This window comes from Ranitomeya variabilis, chromosome 1, assembly GCF_051348905.1.
Source record: "Ranitomeya variabilis isolate aRanVar5 chromosome 1, aRanVar5.hap1, whole genome shotgun sequence".
Taxonomy (NCBI): Eukaryota; Metazoa; Chordata; class Amphibia; order Anura; family Dendrobatidae; genus Ranitomeya; species Ranitomeya variabilis.
In genome coordinates this window covers 243696080-243708727 of record NC_135232.1, presented here as the reverse complement: position 1 = coordinate 243708727, position 12648 = coordinate 243696080, and the positions used below count along the sequence as shown (strand labels likewise).

Below are 12648 nucleotides of genomic sequence, written 5' to 3'. Positions count from 1 at the left end.
GAGAGGCTGATTTACTACAGCTTCCAATATGTAAGAGCTGGTGTCAGGAGAGCTCGGTATCAAACCTCCACACTGACTGAAAGTGACTATTCAGTATCCATGTGTACTCTCCCTTCCTGGTTTCCTCCGTTTGCCTCCCGCTCCCTCTTTTGCTCGGTGTTCCTTTCCTCCTGCTTTTTATGTTAACTACTGCAGTGGCATGCTGAGTGAAGCAGCAAACCAAAGTTACACCTTACCTAGTCCACAGCACAGTAAAGACATGGTCTAGATGTCTCACTGCACTCCCCATACCAATATACCAGCTGTCATGGAAGCAGGGTTACTGGAACGCCTATCTGAGCAAAGGAGGAAGTTGGAAATAAGCTCAGAGCACCAGGTAGAGTGAATATAGACAATAAACAAATAATCTCTTCGTCCTAGAGTGGATGGTAGCTTTAAAGAGGACCGGTCATCAAGTCAAAAGTGAACAGATTATGATCTTCTCTTATTCCTGCTGCTCCCTTGAGTTTGTTTTTTTTAATCTGCCAAATGGTTATAGAGATATTGGTAATAAAAAAAAAAAAAAAGCCAGATTACTCAGAAAGAGCGACGGGAATAAAATAAGGGCATAAACCGTCAAGCATTGGCTTGATGACAGGTTTCTAAGCCTAGACCGACATACACACTGAAGGACAGATACTACTGCATCATCTGCTTCCCACGACCCCTCACTACAGTAGTACCTGTATTATTTGTGTGTAATATTTGGTGCATGAAGAGGCTTTAAAACATTTAGAAAGTTTGCAGATTGTGAATATAGGAAATATAGACCGATTGGATAAGAGAAGATGAAATTAAGTTATGATAGCACTGTAGTTCATACGTATCATGACACAATTATAGTTGTTGATTTCATGAGTAGGAAAATCTAAGGCCTTAAGGTACCTTCACACTAAGCGACTTTGCAGCGAGAACGACGACGATCCGTGACGTTGCAGCGTCCTGGATAGCGATCTCGTTGTGTTTGACACGCAGCAGCGATCTGGATCCCGCTGTGATATAGCTGGTCGGAGCTAGAAGTCCAGAACTTCATTTCGTCGCTGATCACCCGCTGTCATCTCTGGATCGGCGTGTGTGACGTCACCGCTGTGCTCTGCTTTACGGCCGGCACTGACACAGTGCAGGAAGCTCTGAGCAGCAGCGCGTAACCCTGTGGACGCCAGGAGACGTGACAGACATCAGAAGGTGAGTATGTACTGTTTTTTTTTTTTACTTTTACAATGGTAACCAGGGTAAATATCGGGTTACTAAACGCGGCCCTGCACTTAGTAACCCGATGTTTACCCTGGTGCTGCAGGGGGACTTCGGCATCGTTGAAGACAGTTTCAACGATGCCGAAGTCGTTCCCCTGATCGTTGGTCGCTGGAGAGAGCTGTCTGTGTGACAGCTCCCCAGCGACCTAAACAGCAACGCTGCAGCGATCGGCTCGTTGTCTATATCGCTGCAGCGTCGCTGAGTGTGACGTTACCTTTACTGAGGCTCAAAATAGTTGTGAGTTGAGATGGGAGGACACCTGGATGTTCAGGTCCTGCGTGATTGGCCAAACAGTTAAAAAAAAAAATGGCCATTCCATTGAAGCCATCATCTCCTGCAGAAAACAAAAATAAAAAAGAGCACTATCCCTCACCTGTCCTTTGTTCTGTCCCACGCTGTAATCCATGTTTGGGGGATAAATGATTTTCAACCTGGACTGTGCCAAGATGCAACCGTCCAAGCCTAGAACCACCGATGAATAAGTTGCTGTGAGCAGCGGTAATGTCATCGAGGTTACCGCCGGTCACTGAGGCTGAGTTCCTAGCCGGGCCCCTGAACTGTGGTGACCTCTGTGAGATCCCCACTAGCATAGCGAGAACGCATCATGGTGTGGCGCTGAGCTCAGAGAATTCACTGTGAGAAATTTGTCCCGGTGAACTCACCTCTACACCGTGAGGCTTTTTCCTCACTGTGCTCGGTGATCTCACCGAGGTCACCGCAGTTCAGGGACCCGTCTGGTAACTCAACCTCAGTGACCCGCGGTAACTTCGATGACGTCACCACTGATACTGCGCTCACAGTAAGTCATTCATTGGTGGTTCTCAGCCTGGAAGGTCGCATCTTGGCACTATCCAGATTGAAAACTGATTATCCCCAGACATGGATTACGATGTGGGACATAACGATGGACAGGTGAAGGATATGGTTGTTTTATTACAGGAGACGGTGGCTTCAATGGAATGGGCGATGACGTGAGTATGGTTTAATTTAGAACCATTTTAAAGGAGTCGGTGTTATTCTTTCAATTAAAGGACTTTATTCTGGCTGTGTGTTTACAATAGAACTATAGTATTAATACTGGATAGGTGTCTTGTAGATGCCACTCCATTACTAAGCCATGAGCTTCATGTAACTGTAGCTGTTCGGTACAGACGATGAACTTTACTGTCCAGGTTTGCCCATCTCTAGGTGTCAGTTCTTTTACATTTGGTTTCCTCATCTTCAAGCACGATAACCAGTGCACAAATATATATAGATACCAGACACTTATCGTAAATGGATTGCAATGCAACTGTCTGACTGTTTCATCATATCCACATCCAAGATCAAAAGTTAAATGGCACATTAGATGAGCCAGTAATCGTAAAATGCTCATTCCCGATTATCAGCCCATCTAAACAGCAAGCAATCGGCTGATAAGCAAAATGCTCATTTATCTGCCTCGATGACTTTTATGTCTAAACCACCCAGTAAACGACTGCCAATCTGCTTGTATTTAGCCAATTGTTGGTCAATGAAAGGTCTTGATTGTCCCATTATGTAACAAATAAAAAAATGAAAGTAATAAAATAACATTTAAAAAAGATATAGTTGTTCCATTTTTACAGGAGAGTAGTATTCCATTTGGCAAAAAGTCCGCAGCCTATGATTTTTGCAAAGTCGATTTTGTCATTCCAACCTGCAGTCCTATTTCTGGTCTGTAATGCTACATGGTACACCTACATTGGATCGCTCATAAGTAGAACGCTCTTTTCATTCATTCTATATTAGCGACTAGTAACCAAGTAGAATAAAATGATTTCTGTCCGTTTTTGCAGATCACATTATCATAGTGTTTCTAATCCCGTCACCCCACACTGCCATGTCAGCTTTTCACATTAGAATGGTATTGACATATGGTACATTTTTGGCATGTCCTCGGGATATGCCTTAAATATGTAGTAAACATAGGTTCCACCAACAGGACCTGAATCTCTCTCAAGAGCAGGGTCCCATTGCTGCTTTGTAGTCCATGTAGAGGGGGTCGTAATAATCATTCCTTTGGATGAGAATTCTGACCACATCTCCACTGACAGCAGAATGCAATGGGGACCATTCTTGAGATGGGTGCGTATCCCCATCGGTGAGGTCTGCCCCTATTGTACATTTATGGCACATCCTTTGTATATGGCAAAAATCTACAAGATGAGCATGCCTCGTTATAACTATTATGCCTGTTTCTTTCATGACTTTTTTATTTTTGTTATGCTTTTGCTTTATGTAATTTTCTTTTATCTTAATTTTTGTACACACTGTACACATTTTTCAGTATTAAATTGTATTTGCAGCTGGAAAAACAACCACAGATGATGAACTGGAAGAGATGCTGGAGAGTGGGAACCCATCAATCTTCACTTCAGATGTAAGTAATGTGACTGTAACAAAATCTTTTAGCTAATCCAGAGTAATAGTCTGTCTTCTAAAACTGCTTTTTCTGTGTTCAGATAATTTCAGATTCTCAGATCACTCGACAGGCCTTAAATGAAATTGAATCAAGACACAAGGACATCATGAAGTTGGAATCCAGCATACGGGAGCTACACGACATGTTTATGGACATTGCAATGTTGGTGGAGACTCAGGTGAATCCCATTTTTTTTTCCTTCTTGGGAGAGGATATAGTGTAGAGAACTTGTTTTACATAGTGTTGCTATACTTTTTTAACCCCTTAACACCCATTGACAGATATTTCCCTGATGGAGTGGTTCACAGTATGTAGAGCTGGCTCAGGAGCTGAGCCTGTTCCACATGCAGAAGATGCCAGGTAAATGAAATATCGGCATTTATGTCTGGCAGCCGCTGCTGGAGCTGATCTCTGCTCGTGTCTGTTAACCCTTTAGATGCCACTTTTGATTTCTGACAGCGGTATTTAAATGGAGCAGTTTGTTGGTGCTCATGTATACCGGCTTCGTTTGTCTACCAGGGCTCCTGCTTCTGCCATCTTGAGCCTCTTGCGAAGCTCAACTATAAGTCAAGTGTAAAAGGAGATAATGATTTACACTATATACTGGAATGCTGTGGCATTGCATTATGTAGTAGAAGCGATCAGGCAATTGCAGGTTCAAGTCCGACAAGGAGACTATAAAAGAGTTTAAAAAAAAGTAGTTTTTAACTCCCCTCCCCTTTTCCATTACGTCCCTCAGGACAGCACAATGGAGGATGTCCTTCCTTTGACCTATAGCGGGACAGGATCATAGAGAGGTTAAAAGGACCCTCCCACCTCCACCCTCCAGTGTTTTTCCTGTCCCTACAGGGGACGGTTGTATGAGAGGTTGCTCCTAGAGCGAAGATAACCTGTGGATTCTCTCACCCCTGTCAAGTGGACCGTGGCCGACTCCTCTTTGAGAGGTTCCTCAGCCAACAGTCAGCCTGTGCAATGGGCTCAGGGGGATCGTGCGGCTGGTCCAATCCTTCCCCCTGTCAAGTAGCCCAGGGTGGAAACTCCCCGGTGGGGAGTCCCTCAGCCCCAGAGACCAGTCGAGCGGACGGGCTCCTGGGTAGAGCCGCTTCCTCCCGGTGGGGGGCTCTCGGCTCGGACGCCAACCGGCAAAACACCTCTATGTCCGAAAGTCGTGTGGTGGAGAAGGCCGTGGCGCTTACAGTGATGCCAGAGAGGAGCACCGGCACATAGGTTTGGCGTGCGTTCCACGATGGAACACGGAAGGGGGCACAGGAGAAGAGTAATGGGGACGCCGCTTCCTTCCACGGTAGGCTTTTGGCGTTACCAGCTCCCCCTGTCTTCTAGCAGGTATGGAGCCAGCACAGGTGAGTGCATGGTTTAAATGTTGCATTGATGGCCTGGGCCTCTGGGCTGACTCTAGTCTCATGCCTTTGTGTCAAAGCTGTACCTGGAACCCATTTGCAGCTAGGCCTTGGACCTCTAGGCTATGGTAGGGCCATATGTCCAGGCTACATCTCATGACTGGACTTCAGTTAGTTGCAGGTTTTGTCTGCACAGAGCCTTATGATTGGGCTTCAGAGTTGTTGTTTTTTTTTTTCAAATCATGCTTTCCATTTTTTGGTTCAATAAACAAGTGTTTCACTTTTCTTTGCAACTTAACTACTCCGTCCGTAGGAGGACACAAGGTGTTTATTCAGCACATTGTCTTCATGAAGTCTGCCCTCCAGCTGCAGCTCATTAATTAGCTCCTTCGGGTGGAGTCAGTCTGACAAATGAGAGGTACTGTTCAGAGTGGAGATTTATCTGGACCTCTGATAGATTGCTCTTTTGCTTAAAAGTGTAGGCCTGGTCTCTTGTTTGGCACCTTCAAGCATGGCCTAGTCTTTCTGTGCATCATATCAAGTGCCTCCGTGCATAATACTGCATCATACTGCTTTTATGCATCATATGGAGGGTCTCTGTGCATGATACTGAATCATAGTACATCTATGCAACATATTGAGTGCCTCTGGGTTATCATACGGCATCATATTCCTTTATAGTTCCTATATGCATCATAGCGCTTCATAGTTACTTCGTGTATCATATTGCATCATATTGCTTCATGGTTCCTTTATGCATCAGAGTGCTTCATATTGCCTTTCTGCATCATATATTGCATCTCTGTTCCTATATGCATCATAGTGCTCATATTGTCTTTGTGTATCATATTGCTTCATGGTTCCTATACACATCATAGCGCTTCATATTGCCTTTGTGCATTATATTACAGCATATTGCTTCATGGTTCCTATACGCATCATAGCGCTTCATATTGTCTCTGTGCATTATGTTACAGCATATTGCTTCATGGTTCCTATACGCATCATAGCGCTTCATATTGTCTCTGTGCATTATGTTACAGCATATTGCTTCATGGTTCCTATACGCATCATAGTGCTTCATATTGCCTCTGTGCATTATATTACAGCATATTGCTTCATGGTTCCTATACGCATCATAGCGCTTCATATTGCCTTTGTGCATTATATTACAGCATATTGCTTCATGGTTCCTATACGCATCATAGCACTGCATATTGCCGTTGTGCATTATATTACAGCATATTGCTTCATGGTTCCTATACGCATCATAGCACTGCATATTGCCGTTGTGCATTATATTACAGCATATTGCTTCATGGTTCCTATACGCATCATAGCGCTTCATATTGCCTTTGTGCATTATATTACAGCATATTGCTTCATGGTTCCTATACGCATCATAGCTCTTCATATTGCCTTTGTGCATTAGGTTACAGCATATTTCTTCATGGTTCCTATACGCATCATAGCGCTTCATATTGCCTTTGTGCATTAGATTACAGCATATTGCTTCATGTTTCCTATATGCATCATAGCGCTTCATAGTGACTTTGTGTATTATATTACAGCATATTGCTTCATTGTTCCTATATGCACCATTGTGCTTTATAGTTACTTCATGCATCATATTGCTTCATAGTTCCTATATGCATTATAGTGCTTCATTGTTCCTATATGCACCATAGCACTTCATATTACCTTTGTGCATTATATTACAGCATATTGCTTCATTGTTCCTATATGCACCATTGTGCTTTATAGTTACTTCATGCATCATACTGCTTCATTATTCCTATATGCATCATATTGCTTCATTGTTCGTGTATGCATCATAGTGCTTCAGATTGCCTTTGTGCATCATATTTCTTCGTAGTTGCTATATGCATTATAGCGCTTCATAGTGACTTTGCATCATATTGCATCGTATTGAATCAGATTACTTAATAGTGCCTTTGGACATCATATTGCATTATATTGCTTCATAGTTCCTATATGCATCATTTTGCATCATAGGGTTTTGGTGCCCTGTGCCTCAGGGGGTATCATTAGTGTGTCAGGCTTGGTGCTTTTTTCGCCTCTGGCGGTGAACCACTGTGTTAGACCTTCTGTCTTGTGCCTTGTGTGTCTGCACATTGTATCATCGGCCTACCACTTCACGTTTTGTCTTGGGCCGCAACTCTGGACATAGAGTCCTTGTGTTTTTGGACCCAGATCCAGCTTCTGTTACTTCATTCTTTACAACAGGGCTTAGTCAAGCAAACAGATATGCTTGAATTGTCTTAGTAGAATTTGCATTTCTTCTGTTTGGAACAGATCTGTCAGGTAGATTCTACCTTGAGGGCTAAAGGCAAGTCTTTTACATAAATAGCTTTAAAAGATGACATATGTCATTTTGGTACATCCTATAATCCTATAAAAGGACATACTACTGTCCTGGGAATGGGAAAAATCCCACGAGTTGAAAGGAAGGATTCCTTCCTCCTTGGAATGATTTGCCCTAAAATATTAGGACCATCTACAATTTGCAGAGTTTGGGCACTCCCTCAAAACACATTTGTTCAGAGCGGCCTATCACGTTCCCTAATCAGTCATTTTGTGTGTGTGTGTGTGTGTTTAGCCCATTCACTATCTCCATCTATCCCCACCCCCTAAAGATGGCTGTGCCATCATTGTTATACAACATTGTTAATACTTGTACATTGTATCTTCCCCGCCTCATTGTAGATTGAACTCTCACGAGCAGGGTCGTTTTATTTTGCTTTAATTATTATATGGTGGTTACTTATGACTGTTGCGTTTGAAACTGTCAAGCTGTAAAGCGCTGCGGAATATGTTGACTTTATATAAAGTTTATTGTTATTGTTATTATTGATCCTTCCCAAACTCTACATTCGGCAATCAGACAGATTCTTGTCCCATAAGTCTGTTGCGTTATGTTTACCAGGGACATCAGCACGGCCTTCTGTACCTTGTGGTGAAGCAGCAGCACTGTGTCGTGTGGCAGAGGATCCTATACTCGCTGCTCTTACAGCAGTCACGGCTCCTAAGATAAATGAAACTGGATCCAGGGCTCTTACTGTTAAGACCCCATAGTCTCACTGCCTCACAGTAGATAATCTCCCTCCGTAATGGGGAAGAGACCTACTTTTTCTGTAGCCATGGAATATGGTTACTCCCACAATGGCAGTCTGGGTGTATAAAGATCCCTGAGAAGATTGCCTCTTGGGATATGTATGTGCGTATATGCATATATGGACAAATAGTCGACATACTTATAATGTCTGGACTAATGACTCGTATAAATGCAGTTTCGAATAATTTCAAGTGTCGGAAGATTTTTAATAGCACCACCACATTTATTAATTCAGAGTCCAGACTCCCTGTGTCTAACATCAGTAAAACAGGAGTGATGATCCACGTTTCTCTTTCAGCGCTTCTAATAGAAGCCCAGCATTGGTAATGGCAGGAGATAATACCTGCCGGAGGGTGTATTCCTTAGTTTCAATAATATATAACCCTTACTTGGGGTTAGACATCTAAGGATTTGGAATAGACGTGATCTCCTGGATGAGTAATGTGCGTACATCCCAATGCTCTGCCATTATCCATGTACTAACTGTTATTGGTTTGATCTTTCCCAGTCCAGGGCCTCTGTCCTGCAGGTCTCCTTCTAGTACGGTAAGTTGGTCGGTAACCAAGACTTAACCTGAGCCCAGAAGGACTGATGAAGGAACAGTCCTGTTATAAGCACATCCAGTTTATTATTGGTCGGTACAGTCCTCATTGTGTGGTGGCTGTGACTTTCACCATATTTTGCTGGGCAGTAAGGTTCTCTAACTATATTCTGGGGCGGTGATGTCTATAAGTATCTATCACAATAAATAACTTGCTGTGGTTCATTATTGGTATTGGAGTACAATGGGTGAATTTCCCTCTCTGTTTCTGATGCTTATTTCGTTTACCACATTCATACTGAAATTGGCCATTATAGATGTATATCAGACACTCACTACGGTGATTTTCTTTGCGGATCTCTTTAGATATCTATGGTTTTTCTGATCTTTCATATCATTTATACATTTAGTCTGGTTTTAGCCTGGGACTTTGATTCCTGGGCTTCTTTACCCACCCTGGGAGAGTTTCTTTGGTATTCTCCATTGTGCTGTCCTGAGGGACGTAATGGAAAAAGGGAATTAGACCTACCGGTAATTCGGTTTCCAGGTAGTCCCTCAGGACAGCACCCTTAGTTCCCTCCCTTATGTTTCTCTTTTTAGGCTTGTACGGGATTAATCTACCGGCAGATCGTTTGTCCTTTGAGTCACCATGGCTCAAAATTAAGATGAAGCCGTTAAATGGATTATAACACACGTGTTTGTAAGGGCATGTTTAGACCATTTATTTCCATCCTTCTGTGGTACTTTGAAAAAACACTGGAGGGTGGAGGTGGGAGGGTCCTTTTAACCTCTCTATGATCCTGTCCCGCTATAGGTCAAAGGAAGGACATCCTCCATTGTGCTGTCCTGAGGGACTACCTGGAAACCGAATTACCGGTAGGTCTAATTCCCTTTTTCTCCTATTAAAATGAAAGAAATTAAAAAATAAACATATGGAATAGTCGCATCTGTAAAAGTACAGTCTATTAAACCTAACATTAACCTGTACAGTGTACACTGGAAAGTGACAAATAGAGCAACACTCCAGAATTGCAGGTTTTTTTGGTCGGCACATCTCCCTACAAAAATACAACACTTTGATAGCTTACATTGTATTGCATCTACCCTAAAATGGTATCATTAAAGGGAACCTGTCACCCCCAAAATCGCGGGTGAGGTAAGCCCACTGGCATCAGGGGCTTATCTACAGCATTCTGGAATGCTGTAGATAAGCCCCCGATGTATCCTAAAAGATGAGAAAAAGACGTTAGATTATACTCACCCAGGGGCGGTCCCGCTGCAGGTCCGGCGCCTCCCATCGTCATCAGATGACGTCCTCTTCTGGTCTTCACGCTGCGGCTCCTGCGTAGCCGTACTTGTCTGCCCTGTTGAGGGCAGAGCAAAGTACTGCAGTGCGCAGGTGTCGGGCCTCTCTGACCTTTTCCGGCGCCTGCGCACTGCAGTACTTTGCTCTGCCCTCAACAGGGCAGACAAGTACGCCTGCCCCGGAGCCGCAGTGTGAAGACCAGAAGAGGACGTCATCTGATGAGGATTTGAGGTGCCGGACCCGCAGCGGGACCGCCCCTGGGTGAGTATAATCTAACATCTTTTTCCCATCTTTTAGGATACATCGGGGGCTTATCTACAGCATTCCAGAATTCTGTGGAATGCTGTAGATAAGCCCCTGATGCCGGTGGGCTCACCTCACCCGTGATTTTGGGGGTGACAGATTTCCTTTAAAACCATCAGCTTGCCACACATAAAATAAGCCCTCCCACAGCTACATTGATGAAAAGATAAAAACATTTGTTTGTTTGTTTTTTAATTAAACTTCTGAATTTTCTTTCACCTTTTTAAAGTACTGACCAGGAGACTCGTGCTACCAAAGCATTTTTATTGAACAATGAATACCTTAAAAACAAAACCCAGATAACCATGGCAGAATTTCATATTTTTTTTCACACCACTTTATCCCATTGGAATTTTTTTTCTTTTTTTTTTTTCCAATAAACTGTATAGTAAAATTAATTATATAATTCCAAAGCAAAACTTTAACTTGTCTCTCATAAAAAAAAGTCCTCACGTGTTTGACAACTGAAAAATAAGGCCACATTCACACGTTGAGTATTTGGTCAGTATGTTACCTAAGTATGCGTAAGCCAAAACCAGGAGTGGAACAATCAGAGAACAGTATAATAGAAACCCGTCACCACTTCTGCATTTATCACCCACTCCTGGTTTTGGCTTACAAATACTGAGGTAAAAAATTGAACAAATAACGTGCACGTGGCTTAAGAGTTATGGTTCTTTTAAGAAGGAGACAAAGATAAAAGCACAGATCTGAAAAACCGCCCAGTCATTGAGGAATTAAAACAAATTTAGCATTTTCAATATTAAAAAGTAGTTCTTTGTAATGTTCACACGTGGGTACGACATTGGTCTGGGTTCCCTCTTTAACAAGTTGGGGATTTTGTTTCTATTTGACATTTTCATGTAGCAAAGCAAAAAATAATCCTGCTGACAAACAATATGCATATCCGTAAATCTGTACATGTTTTATCTCCAGTGTTAGTGGTATGGAAGTAGATGGTGCTACATAAAGAACTCGTAATTATGGAAAATATGACCAGATAAATGGCTGTATTTATTAACCACTGGTTTAATGCTCTGTTATTTGCTGCTGGTTTTGTCCCCTGAAGGACAGAAATGGAGGTAAAAGATTCACATGTTGTCATCTGTCAGCATTTGCATTTCCATTCCTGCACATTCAAGTAACATAAAACATGTTGTATGCATGGATCATTCCTATCAAAGTTCTTGAGACATGTCATCCACATATTTATTTATGGATATATCAGATAAAGTTGTCAAAGTTTGGCCTCCTTCAGACATCAGTGATTTTCCTATTACGCATAAACGATCTGAGTTTCGGCAGCGTGCTGGATTAGATTGGTCAGAGTGGCATTTTATAGAATCTGTTTTTTCTGTATGAAGGATGGTTTCTTAAGCTTTTTACCAAACAATCTGAGAAAAATGGACAGCAAGTAGATGGCTTCTGAGTCCTATCCAGCTTTTTTCACGGAAACATAGACTTGCATCAAAATCATACATGTCTCCATGATTTTTGTGCTGACCACTCGGGCCTCAAAAATGGAGACACGTGAACATTCCTATAGTTTATGATAAGTGCAAATTCTGTCCGTGAAAAACACACAAAACTCCTACACAAAAATCTGATGTCTGAATAAGCCCTCATGATGTGATAATGCTGGACTTTTCTATCAGTTTAGTACAGATGCAGGAGTAGGGAGCGTTACCCAAATGCCACCTGATCTTGAAACAGTTACGGTACTTTTGTGCCTGTTTTTAGATCATGTTTAATTCTATTTTTTTATTGAGAAATTGATCGATGAGGACAATTTAGTTCACTATGTTTTGCATTTTATCTATGAAAATACTGTATCAGAAATTTCACGTTCTGAAAAATGTGCAAATTTTGAATGACCTATTCAGTTTTGAAGTGACTGATGAGTCTGTATACTGGAACCTCCCCACTTCCCACAAAATATTAAATTTAGTAAAAAAAAAATGGCACTCCTCAAAGTATTAAAAACTTCTCTCCGAAAATTTTAACTCTTCAGGTGTTTCATCAGAATTATCACGAAGAAGGAGGAATGAAATGAAAAATTATAATTTATCCACCGAATTGTTGTAGGCACCCTAACGGGCCACCATAACTAGCAGACCCCGAGGCCAATATTTGGCTTTATGTTGCCATGGCAACAATAGGGGGAACCACAATCATGGGGCTAAAGAGGGGAGCCCCTCCCTCTATTAACCAAATAAATTCCACTGTCGCTATTTACAGCATGATCTAGGGTAGACCTGGGCAAAGTGC

The 12648-nt window shown here is 42.3% G+C and overlaps 1 protein-coding gene across 3 annotated transcripts in view; it reads left to right on the top strand.

The window, feature by feature from the left end:
- The window catches only part of STX2 (syntaxin 2), a 107838-nt gene that overhangs the window by 76441 nt on the left and 18749 nt on the right, over nucleotides 1-12648 (top strand). For all 3 annotated transcript variants that reach the window (XM_077293309.1, XM_077293308.1, XM_077293311.1), the window contains 2 exons: nucleotides 3621-3694; nucleotides 3777-3914. In XM_077293309.1, the coding sequence (XP_077149424.1) occupies nucleotides 3621-3694; nucleotides 3777-3914 (212 nt within the window). The remainder of the gene's footprint in view (nucleotides 1-3620; nucleotides 3695-3776; nucleotides 3915-12648) is intronic.